Source organism: Corythoichthys intestinalis, chromosome 8, assembly GCF_030265065.1.
Source record: "Corythoichthys intestinalis isolate RoL2023-P3 chromosome 8, ASM3026506v1, whole genome shotgun sequence".
In the NCBI taxonomy this organism is placed as follows: domain Eukaryota; kingdom Metazoa; phylum Chordata; class Actinopteri; order Syngnathiformes; family Syngnathidae; genus Corythoichthys; species Corythoichthys intestinalis.
Window position 1 is genome coordinate 22,707,945 of NC_080402.1, and position 19,623 is coordinate 22,727,567.

General features: G+C 40.8%; 1 protein-coding gene across 2 annotated transcripts in view; it reads right to left on the reverse strand.

Moving 5' to 3' along the window:
• LOC130920838 (E3 ubiquitin-protein ligase SMURF2-like) overlaps positions 1-19,623 on the reverse strand; it is a 161,334-nt gene that overhangs the window by 11,991 nt on the left and 129,720 nt on the right. For both annotated transcript variants that reach the window (XM_057844319.1, XM_057844318.1), the window contains exons 12-16: positions 18,101-18,314; positions 17,040-17,143; positions 13,260-13,374; positions 12,986-13,164; positions 6,500-6,637 (exon numbers count right to left, since the gene is read on the reverse strand). In XM_057844319.1, the coding sequence (XP_057700302.1) occupies positions 6,500-6,637; positions 12,986-13,164; positions 13,260-13,374; positions 17,040-17,143; positions 18,101-18,314 (750 nt within the window). The remainder of the gene's footprint in view (positions 1-6,499; positions 6,638-12,985; positions 13,165-13,259; positions 13,375-17,039; positions 17,144-18,100; positions 18,315-19,623) is intronic.

Here is a 19,623-nt window from a genome sequence, read left to right on the forward strand (position 1 = left end):
ATCTTCAAAACCAACCGCCTCCCTCCCACCTTCCTCTCTCAACCTCTGCTTAGATGACATTAACTCCTGGTTCTCCTCCAACTTCCTCCTACTTAACAGCTTCAAAACAGAAGTCCTCCTAGTTGGAACCACTGCAACGCTCTCTAATGTCCATAAGTTCTCTATTACCATCAACAATTTACCGATCTCTCCTTCGTCTCAGGTTAAGAGTCTAGGTGTCATCCTCGACAGCACACTTTCCTTCCAGTCACATATCAACAGCATCACCAGATCAGCCTATTTCCACTTTCGCAACATTTCTCGCCTCCTCCCTTCTCTAACCCGCCATACCGCTTCCACCCTGGTCTGTAATCTAATAACCTCCCGGCTCGATTATTGAAACTCACTGCTCTTCGGTCTCCCTAACAAGTCCCTCCAGAAACTGCAGCTCCTCCAGAACTCAGCAGCACGCCGCATCACTCAAACCCCCGCAACACACCATATCACACCCATCCTCCATCAACTTCACTGGCTTCCCGTCAAACAAAGAATCAACTACAAGATCCGCATCATCACCTTCAAATACTCTGTGCCCTGGCCCCTCCCTACCTTTGCGATCTTCTCCGTCTAAACAATCCAACCCGTTCACTTCGCTCTACCACTATTCTTCCCCTCTCCGTCCCCCGTGTCCGCCTCTCCACCTTTGGTTCCAGAGCTTTTAGTCAATGCTCTGTCCAGCTCTGGAACTCCCTACCCCCTGATCTTTGTAGCATATCTACCCTATCACTTTTCAAATCTAGACTGAAAACACACCTGTTCACTCTTTCTTACATACCATAACCCCTAGCTGTTATATTTTTACTTTTACTATTACTATTATACTTATACTATTACTTTATATTTTACTTTTTATTGTGCTTTTAATTTTTCATCCTTTTAATACCTTTTTATCGTACTGTGATTCCATGTCTCCTGTGAAGAGTCTTTGTTTTGAAATGCGCTCTAGAAATAAAATGTATTATTATTATTATTATCATAGGCAGAGTTTGACTTTTTGGGCAGGGAGGGGGCATAACATTCTGATGACCCCAAAACGCAGTGTCAGCCATAAAATTAACTTACAAGAATATTTATAATAATAAGCTGACAATGAGCGTTTTTTTGTTTCCTACCATTCTCCGGGAATTCTAAATCAGTCTGCCTAGGCAATACTTTTCACCAAGATCGTCATCCATTGATTATGGTACGCTCGCCTGTGTCGTGCCATTGTAGTTACCCCAGTCAAAAATAGTATCCCCTGGGAGAGCCATACGGAGGTAGATTTGTATTTTTATTATTTAATAAAAAAAAATAGTTGCTTCAATCAAAATATATATTTTCAATTTAACAAAATGTGTTTGAATGCAAAAATAAATTTGGAACTCAAAAAAATGCACGTGAAAGCTATTTTTCTTTGATTTTTTAAAATTTTTTATTGGAGTAAAGTTTTTTTTTTTTGATTGAAGCAACTTTTTTGCTTGAAGTAATGTTGATTTGTGTTCATGCCACATTTTGGCTAGGATGTTTTTGTCTTTATTATTCAATCAAAAAATAAGTTGCTTAAAAAACATATATTTACTTTCAAAAAGAAAAATCACTTCAATCGAAAAATTTCAATCATAGAAAACATTTTCGAATGCGGAAAAATATTTGAGATTGAAAAATTTGCATTTGAACACTTAATTTTTCATTAAAAAAGTTTTCTTTGATTGAAGCAATCATTTTTGTGTTTGGGCCATATTATGGGTAGGAAGTTGCTTCAATCAACAACAAAAAAAAACATTTTTCAATCAAAGAAAAAAATCATTTGAAAAATAAAATTGCCCTCCGCTATTTTTATTTTATTTTATTTTTTGTGAAAATTATATGCAAAGCAAATGACCGTTTAAGGTGCTAGTCACATGATCTGTTGGAAAAATAATTTTGACCCATTCTAAAAGTATATGAATTTTTTGTTCATTTTATTCATTTTTGTTGCAGTTTTATTGCTCTACAACTTAAGTCAATTTCATGCAATGACACTTTTCGGCCACCGGGGTGGGGGCCTGTCCCCCCTGGCCCCTCCTTAGAATCCGCTTATGGTTTTCATCAATTACACTGGGATACCATTAAAAAGAAAAAAATCAGTTGTTTTAAGTAGGACAGCATTTTTTTACTTTTTTTTTGGGAACAGAAGCCAAAACTATTACAGTCGTACCTCGACATACGATTGCTTCGACACACGATGTTTTCGACGTCCGACGTAAAATTTGACTCGCCAGTTGTTTCTACATCCGACGACATGCTCGAAATACGACGATTTTGACAGTGCCGCAGTTTCTTTGTTTTGCAGAAGACTGACGCACGGCTGATTTTCTTGTGAGAGAAATCAACACTGGATCCAAAAAGGTTCGTGCAGGTGGAGAAAAAAAAAAAAAAAAAGGTGAGACTTACCATTGAAATGAACATGTGAATGATCGAATGATATTTGTAACATTTTTACAGATATTATTATCATTATTGCCATCATTATATTATTGTTATTCTGATTTTTATTCATAATTTGTTTTGCTGTGTGTAATTGCTATTTTCAATAGTAAAAGCCGTATTTATTATTTGGATTTAGTGTAGGTTTTTGGGCTGTGGAACGAATTAATGGAATTATAATGTATTTCTATGGGAAAATCCTGCTCGGCATACAACCAATTTGATTTACAAAAAAGGTCCTGGAACCAATTAACTTCGTATGTAGCGGTACCACTGTACATTTTTTTCCACCCCCCAGAGTTTAACCCTGGAAATCCCGGGTTTTTTGGCTATAAAGAAAGACCACAAAGGTGTTAGATGACCCCCATACCAAACTGACGACTTGACTTTGGGGCAGTTTACATGGCGACTCTGCGACACAAAGACGCAATGACTGCGGACTCGCCTCGGGTGCATATGGTGTCGGCCAAGACGGAATGCGAAGATGAAAAATTCAGAATCCTGCCTCCAAAGTGGAAGAATCCGATTGCGGGGGATTGAGGGGGGCTTCCTCGGCATGCATATCAAAGGCTCCCGCGGCGCGAGCCCGAGCCAATAACGTCAGCACTCGTACACGTCACATTGGGCTGCGTGGCGGTGCTACTAAACATCAAAAACAGCAAATATGGCGGAATGTCGGCTTTAATTTACTGTTTTAATAATATTTTTAAATCAAATATGTTGAATGTTCCTATTGTTGTGCCTTTTTGAACAAAGAAAAATGCCATTGCTTTGAGTGGGCGGGCATATTTTTTTCCAGGTTGAGGGAGCTTGGTGGGGTCAAAGTGCATCATTCTCTGTCACCCTGTAAATCTGCACTGCCCCCTAGGGCCTGGCATGAATACTACATCGTTTTCATGCGGAATTGCGACATTGTTCGAATGGAGATGCAAATGCAAATTTGAAATTTTTCGTATTCTCCGAGAGTCACCATGGAAACGGCCCCTTAATCACACAATAGACAACTCAAACAAGCAATGAAGCAGACAACCCCCCTACAGACTCCTGTGGAGTCGCTGCCTAGGTGTGAAGGGGGGGTTTCACTCTGGATAGCAGCAATTAGCATCTTGAATATTTGCAAATCTAGAGCTCCCTTGGCTTTGTCAAACACGGAGGAACACGGAGATAGCCAGTCGCCGTGTTCTCAAATATGATTGATATGGCAGAGCTGAATGCATATGTGTTGTATCAGGCATGCACCGGAAGGCAAGAGAGACGGTTGGACTTCTTGGTGGGGCTTGCAAAGGAATTGGCTCACTCGCATGTGGGCGCAAAGAAGGCGCAGAAGGAAAAATTGCTTCTGCAACAACCTCCAACACCTAGCTCCAGGAAAAGGGCGAAGTGTCCTATGTCACCACATAAAAAATGTTTTGTTTTTTATTACACCATCCCTTGTATATAGTTTCTTTTGTTGTCTTTTTCACATACGTTTTTTTTTTTTTTTAAAATAAAAAGCTTTTTTGTGCAAAAAATGTCTTGTGCATCATCAGCCATCCATCATCAGCAATATAAGAATTATAGCTCCATACATACAAGAAACAGTGCAACTAAATATTCAGAGAGATTGAGACAGCTATACTTTCTCAATGCTGTAATGTCAGACAGTCCTCCGCAACAAATCCCCAGCAAAAAAAGTGCTCTGATATCTTCCAAATTTTGTCAAATCGTGCACAATTTTCACATTAGACAACCATACTGAGCAGTTACCAAACACCAGGGGCGGACTGGGACTAAAAAGCAGCCCTGGACTTTGACTCAGCCCAGCCCATAAGAATCGCTATACGAAGGGAAACACAGACCCCATAGGGGGGTCCGGGAACATGCCCCTCCCGGGAGAGTTTTTTTTTTTTTTTTTTTACATTTTATTGTAAAATGCACCAATTTCGTGCACTTTGAGAGAAAAATGAAGAAAATGTGTCTAGACTGTGACTGTCTGACTACGGGCGCTCAAAGTACTGCAAGGCTGAACTGGAGTTGGATTCATTTTCTGTACTAGCTCTATGATCAACCTGAATAAACAAATGAAAGAATTTATTTTTCAAAGCAAGTTTTACGTATCCAATTGGTTATAATATATCTTTAAAGATCTCTGTCTATAAAATGACTTCATTGTTTATGCCATAATTCAGTGGTCTCCAAACTATTCCACATAGGGCTGCGGCGGGCGCAGGATTTCATTCCAACAAAACAAGACAAAACCTCTGCACCAATCTGGTGTCTTACAAGTGTAATCAGTTGATTGCAGTCAGGTGCTGCTTGTTTTAGCAGAAACTTCATTGGTTAAACTGTCGGTACTCGATCGGTTAAAACAAAAACCAGGCCCCACAGCGGCCCTTGAGGACCGGTTTGGAGACCCCTGCCATAATTAATCTTGCCATACAAATAATAAATTTCAATGAAAATACAATACACATTTCAAGACAAATCCTGTATACATAAACTTCATTGGAAAGTATTAACCAGAAAACAAAACGATATATAAATGATTAATAATGTATATAACATCAATTTAACTACCTAAACTTTAAAGTAAAACCATTCATTTTATTAATATTTTGTTATATTTCTTCTGAATTAATATTGCTATGCTGCGTGTGCATACATTGTTTTACGGCTAAAATATTTTTTCTTAGGAGAGGGATAGTAGGACTAGCATACTGTAACTTGACACGATTGCAAACGGGTACATCGACTAGCTGGCACTAACCCTTCAATTGTCATTTATTTGATTTAAAATGTAGCTACCTGATGGATAACAATTGCCAGTTTACAGAGCAAGTAACCCTCTTCATCCCAATTTACTTGCCCTGCGCTTGTCTGGGGAACTTCCAACAGTTTATCGTTGCCCCCTCCCTCTTCTTTTCTCTCTCCCAGCACCGTCTGCACGTCAGAGCGGCTGCAGCTCCCTCTCACCATCGCCGGGAGCTGAGCTGTTGTTACCCGACGTGGCCGTTGCAGCCAGACTGCTGCTTGCGAAAATATTTGTCGATTTATGACATTTTAATGCTTCACTCTCCAGTTTCTTTAATTTTTTCTCTCTAACCTTCTCCGCGCCACCCTGCTCTTTTCAGTTTTTTTGCCACCACCATCCATATTGTGCATTAACACTCGTCGCTATTTTGCTTCCACAAGGAAGGAACCAATGAAGGCTACTCTGTGCTTTCGTCGTTCCTAGTCTATCAGATTGGCGGTGAAAAGCCAGGCGCATTGCTGCCACCTGTCGGATTGGATGCGAACTGTAGATAATCAGAGGATAGGGGGGATAAAAACAGTGATGCATAATGAATGGCGGCCGCCGGCCGTCCAGGGCACCGGCCGTTCTGTGATCCTCCAGAACCCACAGATTACCAGTCCGCCCCTGCCAAACACTAAAACGTACTGTAAAAAGGTTGTTCGCCCGATTGCCTGCCTGAGCGGTCCACTGTCCGACAAAGCCAAGGCAGCCCTGCCCTGGAAACACTCAAAATGCTAATTGGAGCAATCTAACCCTGTGGTTTCACGAGTGTGAATGGGAATGACTAATGAGGACCTAAATGCTCACAAAAGATATGCTGATTAGAGTCAGACGACTCTTCTCTGGATACAAAAGTGATTTGTATCAACTGATCCACCCTTGGTAGTTCTAGTTTAATACATTACTACATCTACACAAGTAGTCATATCCTGAAAAGATAGTGTTTTATAAAAATTGCAGTCACACCTGTTGCTTTCATAGTTCTTTGTATGTCAATACTGTAGATTCATTTCATTTTATTGTTTTTTTGTTTTTGTTTTTTTAAATCAGCTCACATTCAGTACAATGGTTTTTATATTTTAGGAAACGGGGATTCTATGGTTCAAAAAATCGACATGATAGAGAATAACAGATCAGTTTTACATTCCAAAGCCAAAAAATGAGTCTTTACATTTTTTTTTTTAGCAAATGTCCAGTGTAGTAAAAATTTTGAGCCCCTAATTCCACGTAACATCTTCATACCTGACATATTCTTTTTTGGTGTCCTCGCTGACAGAGATGCTCTTTCCGTTGGGTTTCAGCTCATGCTGGATGATCTCTCCGTAAGCATTGTGCTCCACACAGAAGGTGTGGTCCAGGACGCCAGTGATGTCATTGTCCCTAGGGAGGAGCAAGGTGGTGAGTTCTTAAGACTCATTTTCTTAAGTATGAGGTGAAATGACTTTGAAAAAAAAATTTTTTTTACTGTGCATGTTATTCCACAATAGGTACTTGATTTTGCAGGCACATTTATTGCGCATATACGTGGAGCATTCACAGAATCAAATAAATTCAGCAGAGGGCGCCACAAACATGTCAATAAACTAAGAAAATTTGTTTGGGTTATTCTCTGTAATTCACAGTGTTACCCCGGTTTTAGTCTGCAACGTGACACCAACACTTGCCCCTAATTTCAACAGGATGCTTTTTACAAGCAGAGCGTCTGTGGAGCAGCTCGATCGGTTCACGCGAGGATTGCAAAATCGCGCGAGAGTCCGAAACTTGCGGGTATTTAAAGGTAATTCAACAACCATTTGCCTTTAGGCCCTGCATGTTGATCAGCTTTCTTTCTGAAAGAAACAAAAAAGTCCTGTGCTTAAGAGAAAATCAACTGCAATGACAAAGATTTTAACATGTATTTTACACATCAAATGCCTGATCATTTTTTTATCCTTGTTAAAAGGTTTTAAAATTTTTTATTGATGAATTTTCTCAAGTTAAAGCGCCATGCAGAAATGAATAAAATCAAGTGCATATTATTCTGAAAATTGACCAGATCCACCATATTTTTACACGAGTGACTTCTGGTCTGCCCGATCCTACCTACTTTGATTGAAGCAGAAGGGTTGCGTCTCGAGCAGGGGTCGCGTTAACCGAATATTTTCCGTCATTGACCGGTTTTTTAAAACGGTGACGGAAAAAACTGAAGTCCGTCCGTCATTTTGACAGGTTGCAATTCACACCCCAGACCACAGGGTGGCGAGTGAGCATATTAATTAGCTATTGTCTCTCTTAATGCATGACGTCGTTGGCTATTCTGTCAGAATATTGTAGCGTCACCGGGGTCTGGCGGCGGCAACGTGATTGACACATCAACGCGAGGTTCTTATTGGTGCACCCGGTGTGCCAGCGCGTCATCCAATTGGTGGACTAGATTGCCGCCTGTGTATAGACCCCAATCACATGACGTCACAACTCCGCCCCCCTGACTGGAGCCGCCATATTGTGTGTCAGCTCGTCGTGTTTACACATTACCGCTACGTACATGCCTCCTATTACGGCGTGTTTATCTGCTCGTTAACATTAATAATCAAAATGGTGAAGGCGTGTGTGGCGGTTGGTTGCAGTAACAGAGAAGATAGACGGAGAGACTTGAAGTTCTACCGTATTCTGAGAGACCCGAAGAGGAGAGCGAGATGGACTGCTGTAATTCGACAAGAAATCTGGGCACCAAACGATCACCACAGACTATGTAGTAGTCATTTTATATCTGGTAAGATGCATTTAATATATATTTAGAAGATCTTGGGCTGACAACCACAATTAAGATCATTGTGTGACGTTGGTGATTGGGGTCTTTTCGTTGCCTCTTTTTCTTTGGGGGCGGAGTTGTTGTTTTGTTGGTGTTGTTGGCGGTAAGCAGAGTAAAAAGAGGGAGAAAAATACCACGACTTCCGTGTCTAATTTTTCGCCGCCAACCAAGCGTTACAATATTAATTAAAAGTGAATGAAAACTAAATACTATTGAATATGTCATCATTATCATTTTAAAAATTTAAGTGACGGGTAAAAATAGATTATGACCGGATTTTTATGACCCTGTCAGTCAAAATGACAGACAACGAAAATGTCTAGCGCAACCTCTGGTCTCGAGACAAATAAATTATGCCGTTCGTTTTGGGTGCGACGCATTTAACCGCTTCTGGAACGCAACTGCTCTACAACTGGTGTGCACTTGCTGCTTGACTAACGGCCGTTGCAGGACACGCTGTAGACGTGCCTGGTGTATTACCAGGGATAGAGTGCGTAAATGGCAAAAAAGACTGACAAAAACTGGCTTGGGCGTCTATAACCAAAAATGGCACTGAAAAATGACCATTCATTGTCTGTGTATGAGTTGAATAATATCCTACCACCACAAATGTCTTTAAGTATGCGCTTTTGATTTACAGTGAGGCGGCACCATTTTCTTATGCTTCCTATTTACTGCCAACCCTCCCATGAAGACTTCACTATCAGTTAGCTCCTACAGACATTGCGCCACGGCTTCCCGTAGGGTGCCGGGCCAGGCAGAGTGTCGAGGCAGCTTTCACTGTGATAGCTCAAACAAACGGTGCGTTCTAACATCGGATTTAGGTGGAAATGGGACGAAAGTTTTAGTGCATACAAGCAGGCAGGAGTGTCTCAAGAGTGATTTGGTCGAGGAGTCAAGGTAATTATTATATAAAATAGCACCATGCATGCACTTGAAACATGAAAAAAAATTACGCATTTATTTAAAGAATTTTCAACTTAAAAAGCTGTTTGCTTTGTGATGGCCGCCATGTTGGATTTTGTATCTATACACAATAGCGTAACTTTATATTTAAATAATCAGGTAATTTACGAAATAGTAATTTAGACATTTCTTCGTCCATACAAAAAAAATCATTTTTTACTTGTTTTATATTATGTAACATTTCAATCTAAAAACAATGAGGGCCAGATAGCCGGCAAGACGTGCTGAGGCAATAGTGACATCGGAATTCATACCTGTCAAGTTGTACGACTTCGGCGTAATTTGTACAAGTGAGCACTGATTTTTAAATATGTACGCCGTACGTCAAAATCTGTACATTTTTCGTGCATTACGTTTTTTTTTCTCCGTTCAGATTTTGTCACAGTTTCGGCAACGAGACAATGTGCGTCACTATGCGTTACTACATTGGTTGAATGACATGAGAAAAGTCAGACACGGAGAAAGAAGAGTGTTTGTTGTGACTCTGTAGCAAACGCCATGCTAGGCTAGGTGGCTCCAATATTTCCTGACTGTAGCCAACAGCCAACAATCTACATCTAGATATCACATGCATATAGAACTACATGCGAAATGACAGACTCGGCGGCGTTCGTAAACAGACGCCATTTTAAAGCAGTAGACTCCTCAGAAAGGCTCTGTTGTAGTGAACCTTCTTAGCGTACCACAGTAACTTTTTATCTAAAATACTCCTTTAATCTGCAAAATCTTGACTTGAATCTATCTTTAAATCATGAAACAGTTTTAAAACTTTCACATGTTGAAAGTAGACAGAAGGGAACTAATGCAAAAACGGGAGCAATTTTAACAACTTAAACAGTTGATTCACAACATTAAATGACTTCCAAATATAGCAAAGGTTACTATGTTTTTTTTGTTTTTGTTTTTTTTTTGAAAAAATGGAAGAAGAAAAAAACAACCCATGAAAGGTAACACCAGTTATTTTGCCAAGTAACTAATTACTCTTACATTCAGGTAACAGAGTTATTAACTCAATTACCTTTTGGGAGAATTAATTTGTAAGTGTAATTAATTACTTTTTAAAAGTAAGATTAACAACATTGATCATAAAGATGAAGTCTGCAGAATGAAAGGTGACGAAAGCGGAGATTTTATTCTGCAAATTTGTAGCCGAACACAATTTGCCTGCAACTATTGCTGATCACTTCTCAGAATTAGCAAAAGAAATGTTCCCTGACTCAGAGATTGCATCGGTAAACTAATTTTATCAATTGACCTTTTTAATTCATAATTGGACACACTAACTAACTACCTTCAAGTCAAACTGAATTGCGAGCTGAAGTGCCATGAAGTGCACCCATCAGAAGACATGATAGAAATTGCCATAAGTGCTACATGCAATTATAACAAAAGTCAGTTAAATTTTAGTATTCATGATGTAGCTAAAATGATTGATTCTTTGATTGCACCAGGTTATATGTTACAATATTACCAATAAATTCATATTATTTTAAAAACTGAGTTTTACTTTTGTTTCATATTGCACGCTGTATACGATGTTGTAAGATTAGTCACCAGTTTGTAAGGGCATACGTCACTATTTGTAAGATTGCCAACGGCCTCGGGTTGACAGGTATGGGACTTCAACCTAAGTAAGTTGTGACGGTATATAGAAAAATGTAAAATTTGGTTTTTGAGTAAAAGTAAGATATTCCTGCATGCTTTCCTCAAGTATTAAGTTTCTGATGTGAAAATTGAGTGATTTATTAGCTGTTGAAAAATTGCACTAAATAAAAAAAGTTTAAGTCACTATTTCGGGTAAAAACTTATACGGTTGTGGTCAAAAGTTTACATACACTTGTGAAGAACATAATGTCAGGGCTCTCTTGAGTTTCCAGTTATTTCTACAACTCTGATATTTCTCCGATAGAGTGATCGGAACAGATACTTCTTTGTCACAAAAAACATTCATGAAGTTTGGTTCTTTTATGACTTTATTATGGGTGAACAGAAAAAGTGATCAAATCTGCTGGGTCAAAAATATACATACATGGATCTGAAAAAGCGAATCATTGACTTGAACAAGTCAGGAAAGCCACTTGGAGCCATTTCAAAGCAGGTGCAGGTCCCAAGAGCAACAGTGCAAACAATTGTTTGCAAGTATGAAGTGCATGGCACTGTTTTGTCACTGCCACGATCAGGAAGAAAACGCAAGCTATCACCTGCTGCTGAGAGAAAATTGGTCAGGAGGGTGAAGCTTCAACTGAGAATCACCAAAAAGCAGATCTGCCAAGAATTAGAAGCTGCTGGAACACAGGTGTCAGTGTCCACAGTCAAGCGTGTTTTATATCTCCATGGACTGAGAGGCTGCCGTGCAAGAAGGAAGCCCTTGCTCCAAAAGCGGCACCTTAAGGCTCGACTGAAGTTTGCTGCTGATCACATGGACAGAGATAAGACCTTCTGGAGGAAAGTTCTGTGGTCAAACGAAACAAAAATCGAGCTGTTTGGCCACAATGCCCAGCAATATGTTTGGAGGAGAAAAGGTGAGGCCTTTAACCCCAAGTACACCATGCCTACCGTCAAGCACGGTGGTGGTAGTATTATGCTGTGGGGCTGTTTTCCTGCCAATGGAACTGGTGCTTTACAAAGAGTAAATGGGATAATGAAGAAGGAGGATTACCTTCAAATTCTTCAAGATAACCTAACGTCATCAGCCCGAAGATTGGGTCTTGGGCGCAGTTGGGTGTTCCAACAGGACAATGACTTCAAACACACATCAAAAGTGGTAATGGAATGGCTAAATCAGGCTAGAATTAAGGTTTTCGAATGGCCTTCCCAAAGTCCTGACTTAAACCCCATTGAGAACTTGTGGACAATGCTGAAGAAACAAGTCCATGTCAGAAAGCCATCAAATTTAACTGAAATGCACCAATTCTGTCAAGAGGAGTAGTCAAAGATTCAACCAGAAGCTTGTGGATGGCTACCAAAAGCGCCTAATTGAAGTGAAAATGGCCAAGGGACATGTTACCAAATATTAGCGCTGCTGTATGTATATTTTTGACCCAGCAGATTTGATCACTTTTTTCTGTTCACCCATAATAAAGTCATAAAAGAACCAAACTTCATGAATGTTTTTTGTGACAAAGAAGTATCTGTTCCAATCACTCTATCGGAGAAAAATCAGAGTTGTAGAAATAACTGGAAACTCAAGAGATCCATGACATTAGGTTCTTCACAAGTGTATGTAAACTTTTGACCACAACTGTATATGTTAATTATTGCTATTTTATCCTGAAAAAATAAAGATGATTATCTCTGCAATTGATGATTTTTGTGTATCCACTGTAAAATCAGAATTTTATAGCCATTTTAAGTTTTGTTATACTTACTGGACTGTCTCAGGAAATTAGAATACACAATATTCTAATTTTTTGAGACAGTCCTGTGTATATATACAGGACTGTCTCAGGAAATTAGAATACACAATATTCTAATTTCCTGAGACAGTCAGGAAATTAGAATATTGTGTATTCTGAGACAGTCAGGAAATTAGAATATTGTGTATTCTAATTTCCTGAGACAGTCCTGTATATATACACAGGACTGTCTCAAAAAATTAGAATATTGTGTATTCTAATTTCCTGAGACAGTCCAGTATATACGTACAAAAAAATTAATCAGGATTGATTTAGGGAACGACTTTGAATTTTTTCATGCTGCTGCTCATGGAGACACATATATATGCCTAAGGGGGTGCATGTTTTGGTTTTGGGTCGCTAGCAGCTTTCGTTTTGAAAATATTTTAAGTTTTTGTAAATAAGCCCCCTACAGAGCGGCCCTGCGCCCTATTTCCCATCAACTGATAGTACAGTCTATGCCTCCCACTTCAAATGGATCGAACGTCTCTCCCCATCAGCCAATGAGTAAATACACGTGTTTTTGTTAAATGACATTCATAGTTTGCCATAAAAATAATACTTAGAAAAACATACAGGATCCAAACAAGACTGTTGTGGAGGTCCGGGTCCACAGACTCCATGTCGTCCAGTGTGATGGGTTTTCCGAGCAGTTGCTTGTAAAAAGGCAGAGTGAAGCCTCCGTCAATGTAGTGGCCGTGGAACACCGCCATGCCCATGATGCGACCCACAAAGTGGAAATACGACAGGTGCTCCTGCAGATTACACATGACATGAAAGAGTGTGTGAAAAGGTTTCACTGGGCTTGCAGCGCTTCACCAAGATATGCTTCTAGGCTAATCATTCCTACCGGGTTGACAGCCGAGTCAGGGTTAATCTGTAAAGTGTAGATGTCATCTCTGGAGTACTGGAACAGGCCGTAGTAGGGGTTCAGCATCTCATGGGACAACAAGTACAACCATTCCCTGAGACAGAAACCAAAGTGAAATGATATGACGAGAAAATGTTCTACGAGGACAGAGGTGTCAAACTCATTTTTATTACGGGCCACATTCTAGTTATGGTTTCCTTTCGAGGGGTTTAATAACTGCAAAACTATTGTATTGTATGAAATTAAAGCATTGGCTGCGATTGATGGTGCTAGACAAAGCAGACCTAGTCTAAAGACGAACAGCTATTACATTGACCACACAGTAACTATGGCATATTACGACATTAAAACTAAGGAAACAGATGAACAAACTGCCAACTGTTCTGATTTGACATCTATCACTGTCAATGGCAGTGAATGATTGTGGGAACCTCTTGGTACCTCACGATACGATACGATACAACGCTCACGATAACCTGACGATACGATTATCGATATATTGGTCAGGAAATCATTCTAGAATATTCTACGAACAACTAATAAACAGAAAAACGAGCTTCTGCTGTGAGTTGGAATGAGTTTATCACTAGTAGACGTCCAATCCATTTGAAGTGGGAGGGTGGCAGCGAATGAACATTCGTTCATTCGCTGCCACCCCTCCCACTTCAAAAGGATTGAACGTCTATGGCTGTCAGTGGCAGCCGATTCCAGGCAATGAGGTCATTTTGGGCTATTTAAGGTCATTTACCTATTGATTTTCAGTTACTTCCAGTTGATTTTGGGGTATTTTACCAGTCACTTCCTGTTTATTTTGAGTTACAGAACAGGAAGTGACCTGGGAATCACCCAAATGAATAGGCAGTGACTCAAACTCAACAGGAAATGACATGTAAATTCCCTGATCGGACAGAATGAGTGTGAATGCTTTGGTTTTGAATGAGCGAACGTTCCCAGTCTAAATGGATTGGGCGTCGTGCACCGTCAATGCAGCCTTAGAGTTAACCGAGACACTATTATGGTGGAAGATTTTGGTAGCAAGGGCGTAGATTTGCATAGGGACGGTAGGGACGTAACACTACCAAATTTTTAGAATGCTCAAATTGTCCCAACCAACTTTTAAGAAACCTTATTTGCATTATATAATGAGTTCAGTTACAGTGGGGCAAATAAGTATTTAGTCAACCACTAATTGTGCAAGTTCTCCTACTTGAAAATATTAGAGAGGCCTGTATTTGTCAACATGGGTAAACCTCAACCATGAGAGAGAGAATGTGGAAAACGAGAAAATCACATTGTTTGATTTTTACAGAATTTATTTGCAAATCATGGTGGAAATTAAGTATTTGGTCAATACCAATAGTTCATCTCAATATTTTGTTATGTACCCTTTGTTGGCAATAACAGAGGCCAAATGTTTTCTGTAACTCTTTACAAGCTTTTCACACACTGTTGCTGGTATTTTGGCCCATTCCTCCCTGCAGATCTCCTCTAGAGCAGTGATGTTTTGGGGCTGTCGTTGGGCAACACGGACTTTCAACTCCCTCCTCACCCCGTGGCGTCAAAATGATAACAAGAACGGGGAGCAAAAATCCCAGAACCACACGGGGGGGACCTAGTGAATGACCTACAGAGAGCTGGGACCACAGTAAGAAAGGCTACTATCAGTAACACAATGCGCTGCCAGGGACTCAAATCCTGCACTGCCAAACGTGTCCCCCTGCTGAAGAAAGTAAACGTCCAGGCCCATCTGCGGTTCGCTAGAGAGCATTTGGATGATCCAGAAGAGGACTGGGAGAATGTGTTATGGTCAGATGAAACCAAAATAGAACTTTTTGGTAGAAACACAGGTTCTCGTGTTTGGTGGAAAAAGAATACTGAATTGCACCATACCCACTGTGAAGCATTGGGGTGGAAACATCATGCTTTGGGGCTGTTTTTCAGCAAAGGGACCAGGACGACTGATCCGTGTAAAGGAAAGAATGAATGGGGCCATGTATCGAGAGATTTTGAGTGAAAATTTCCGTCCATCAGCAAGGGCATTGAAGATGAGACGTGGCTGGGTCTTTCAGCATGACAATGATCCCAAACACACAGCCAGGGCAACAAAGGATTGGCTTAGTAAGAAGCATTTCAAGGTCCTGGAGTGGCCTAGCCAGTCTCCAGATCTCAACCCTATAGAAAATCTGTGGAGGGAGTTGAAAGTCCGTGTTGCCCAACGACAGCACCAAAACATCACTGCTCTAGAGGATATCTGCATGGAGGAATGGGCAAAAATACCAGCAACAGTGTGTGAAAAGCTTGTGAAGAGTTACAGAAAAGGTTTGGCCTCCGTTATTTCCAACAAAGGGTACATAACAAAGTCTTGAGATGAACTTTTGGTATTGACCAAATACTTATTTTCCACCATGATTTGCAAATAAATTCTTTAAAAATCAAACAATGTGATTTTCTGTTTTTTTCCCCCCACATTCTGTCTGTCATGGTTATGGTTTACCCATGTTGACAATTACAGGCCTCTCTAATATTTACAAGTGGGAGAACTTGCACAATTAGTGGTTGACTAAATACTTATTTGCCCTACTGTATTTAGGTAATTTAGATTGTCTTCCCAGAATTGAACCTACCATTATTAGGTGAATTATTTTTATTATCATCGTTACTTGGGATGTTACAATCGATGCTCAGTTATGCTCTCACGACTTGGAAAATAACAAATAGAAACATATGGTGTGGCGCTGCGTATATTTCCTGAAAGCTGCAACCAGGAGTGCTTGTGCATAACAGTGGCGATCCTGGAAGTGGCGACAGTTTTGACAGGCGGAAATAACATGAAAAAAACAGATCGTGTGCACCTTTGACTGGGGGTACCACGCAGTTCACTTGTCGGGTTATAATTTTCCTCTATGCATTTTTATATACTCGTGTTAGGTCGGCAGTGAGTTGGCAGGGGTCAGCCCCGAAGCTGGCTGATCGGAGACTTAACGTAGGAGACAAGCTCTGTAAGAAAACGCTCATCTTTGCGTAATCCAGGAATGCCACGTCTTGATCGTCTACCTCCAATGTTTAGGATGCCGTCATGCCGCACTAAAAATGGCGACGGCATTAGGTCACTTCCTTAGTATCCGGTTGTTTTTTGGACACAGTAGTCTATATTAAGTGGCGGGTAATATTAGCTGGCTAACTTATCTGTGTAAGTTCTTGCACAGTAAAGAGGCAGATTAGTGTAACCTACATGCCGCATAGTCAAACTAATAACATGTTTAAGGCCATCCACCGTCCTATTGTAGACTTAGCCTGACACAAATGGAAATTCAATTGAAACACGTAAGAAAAACACCTAACTTTTCAGTGATGTGCGTTATCAAGCGTAATGAAATTTTTTTGGTAAGAAATGAGAAATTTTTGTTAGTTTTATGAGTGAAAGCAGTTTATTTGTTGGGTTTTTTTTCTCGTCAAATCTGAGATGCAATTGTTGGCTTTTTCCTTGTCATCTAAAAATGGTTCAATATTAGGAGAAATGGCTAGTTTTTTCATGTATATTTATAATTGCTCTGAGACTAGTTTTATCCGATTACTCGATTAATTTATGGAATTTTCAGTAGAATACTCGATGACTAAAATATTTGATAGCTGGAGCCCTATTTTTAAGTGACGACAACCCGCAATTTTGATACTTTAGCAAGAAACCTGAATTTGAGGGACATGACTTGCTTTCGTGGGCAACACAAAATAATGTGTCGGGTCAGAAAAAATTAATACCTTGCAACTCCACCGTAGTCTAGTCCCTCCTCTCCTCTGAATTTGATCATCAGTCTTTTCCACAAATCCTTCGGTCGCATCTTCATCACCTGCCGGTATGACTCCTACGGATTAACACATGCAGGTACATTAATAATATACAGCATGAGGTAACAGTTGACCTCTAGTTAGGGCTGAGTCTCTAGAGGCTGTGATTCAGTAAACATCTTCTCCCACAGCGACAGCTCTACCGCCAAGTCACGAGAACGAGCTCCGTTGCTTTTAATAACATTTATATTGAAACAGTTCACCTGAGCCAGCATGTATGAGACTCATAATCAGCAGTGGGTGTTCGGCAGAACTTTCCGTAAAAAAGAATGCTGGGCCCAGTGAATCTGCAATGCTGGAGTTCCACACTTCTACAGCTGTCCTGTCGAACTGAGATGAAGTCATATTTTCATTTCTCTACTTGAACTTGTGAAGTTGCGTCTGGCTCACCAACATTGTTGCCTTCATTACCCTCGCCGCCCCCCCATCCTGAGCTCCTTAGCAGCTGAAATCATCTAGAAAGAATGCCTGGCCTGGGTTGAACAAATGATTGGGAAAGGGAAAAGGAACAGAATAACTTTTGGAGGTGGTGTGAGGGCCTTTCTGCTATGCTTTTCCCTGGAAATCATAAAGTGATTCCAAGAACTGGTACTGAGCTGCCCCGGGCCTTTTTCTGGGGCACATCGTAAACACTGTGAGAGTAATTGTCAGTTAATGCAAATATCTGGAGAGCATTACATTTTTGCATGGATGTTTTGACTTTGTCCTTTGCAAGGCATGTAATAGTTTATATGCATAGTAAATTCAATGATTTGTGCGTGCATGCATGTCTGTCATGCACATGTTTGTTCACTGGTGCATGTATGCTTGCATGACAGCTTCTCATTTTTTGATGCGTAAGAATCTTTTATTGTGAAATTGTCGTTTGACTGTACTGACACAAGAAGAAAAAGTAAAAAAGCTAAGGAGGAATAAATGAAATGAATCTGAGTGTAAACGGGACACATCTCAATCAGATGATCACTCGTTCTTACCTCAAAAATCTCCTCACGGCACACTTCGATGCGGCAGTGGCCTGCTTGGGGTTGTTGCTGCGAGAGCTCCTGACGAAGAATCTTCAGCTTCTGCACCAGATCTCGCTTGTACCGAGGCACAGTCAGGCACTCGGCCTCTTCCGGCAACTGGGCTGGGGACAGAGTTGGCTGAGGGCCACTGGAACCTCCCTGGCCCTTCATCTGAGCTGGATGGCTAGAGGGATGAGTTGCGTCAGTGGAAAATCGGCAGATGGGTAGAGCGGGAGCAGTAGGAATTAAGGGGCAAGGCAGCATGAGAAGACGAGAAAATGGTCACTTATAAAAACTCTCGTGACAGAACTGTACATTACCCTCAACAATGCTACTAAGACAAATTTACGTGTGGCGATTATTTCAAAAGGCACCAAAGATCTAACAATAATGTATGCACACTAAGAAAAATGTTGTGTTCAGCATCTTTGGCTATGTTCAAACACTTTTTTTTTTTTTTTTTTTTTTAAATATCAGGAAAATTCAGAGATATTTCTTGCAGTGACATAAGGGTCATGTCTCAAAAAAAAAAAATAATCGCCAAAACGTGCTAAAAGGCCTCACAAAAACAGCCTTAGAACTGAGTGTTTGAGGGCTTAAGTTTAGTGCAAACATCACTTTTGCATGAAGACCTATAACATAGGCGCCAATGTTAAACCCATTCCATGTCCCAAGAGTTAGCTTCTGTAGCGGGGCGTCGGATCGCCAAGCCCCCCGCCTATGGCTGACGCACAACTCCCTACGCACCTGACCTCTTTGGCCACTCTCACAGGTGGTGCGCCCATGGGAAGGGGGACCTACGTTGCCTTTTCGGGGTGTGCCCCATGGAAACATGTATCCATGGGGCCCGGCTACCAGACGCTCGCCTTCGAGCCCCACCTCCAGGCCTGGCGTCCGGGCAAGGGAAACTTAAGTCCATCAATTTTTTTCATCATATTGGTCTTTTGAGTCATGCTTTGCCTGGCCCCTCACCTAGGACCTATTTGCCATGGGTGACCCTGCCCTAGACACATAGCTCCTAGGATCATTGGGACACGCAAACCCCTCTACCACGATAAGGTGATGACTCACGGAGTTAGGAGATCATCGGGCGGATCGATGCTGCGTCTGCAGTGATGTGGACTCTGTACCGGTCTGTAGTGGTGGAGAAGGAGCTGAGCCAAAAGGCAATGCTCTCGATTTACCAGTGGATCTATGTTCCTACCCTCACATATGGTCACGAGCAGTGTTGTTAATAACGGCGTTACAATATAACAGCGTTACTAACGGTGTTATTTTTTTCAGTAGTGAGTAATCTAATTAATTACTTTTCTCATCTTGGCAATGGCGTTACCGTTACTGAGGCGGGAACGGCGTGCGTTACTATGCATTACTAAGTTGGTTGAATAAAAAAAGTCAGAGAGACGGACTCACGGAGACGAGAGAGCAAAGCAGGAGTGGGGAAGACGCCGTTGCAAACACGATGCTAGGTGGCTCCAATAATACCTGACTGT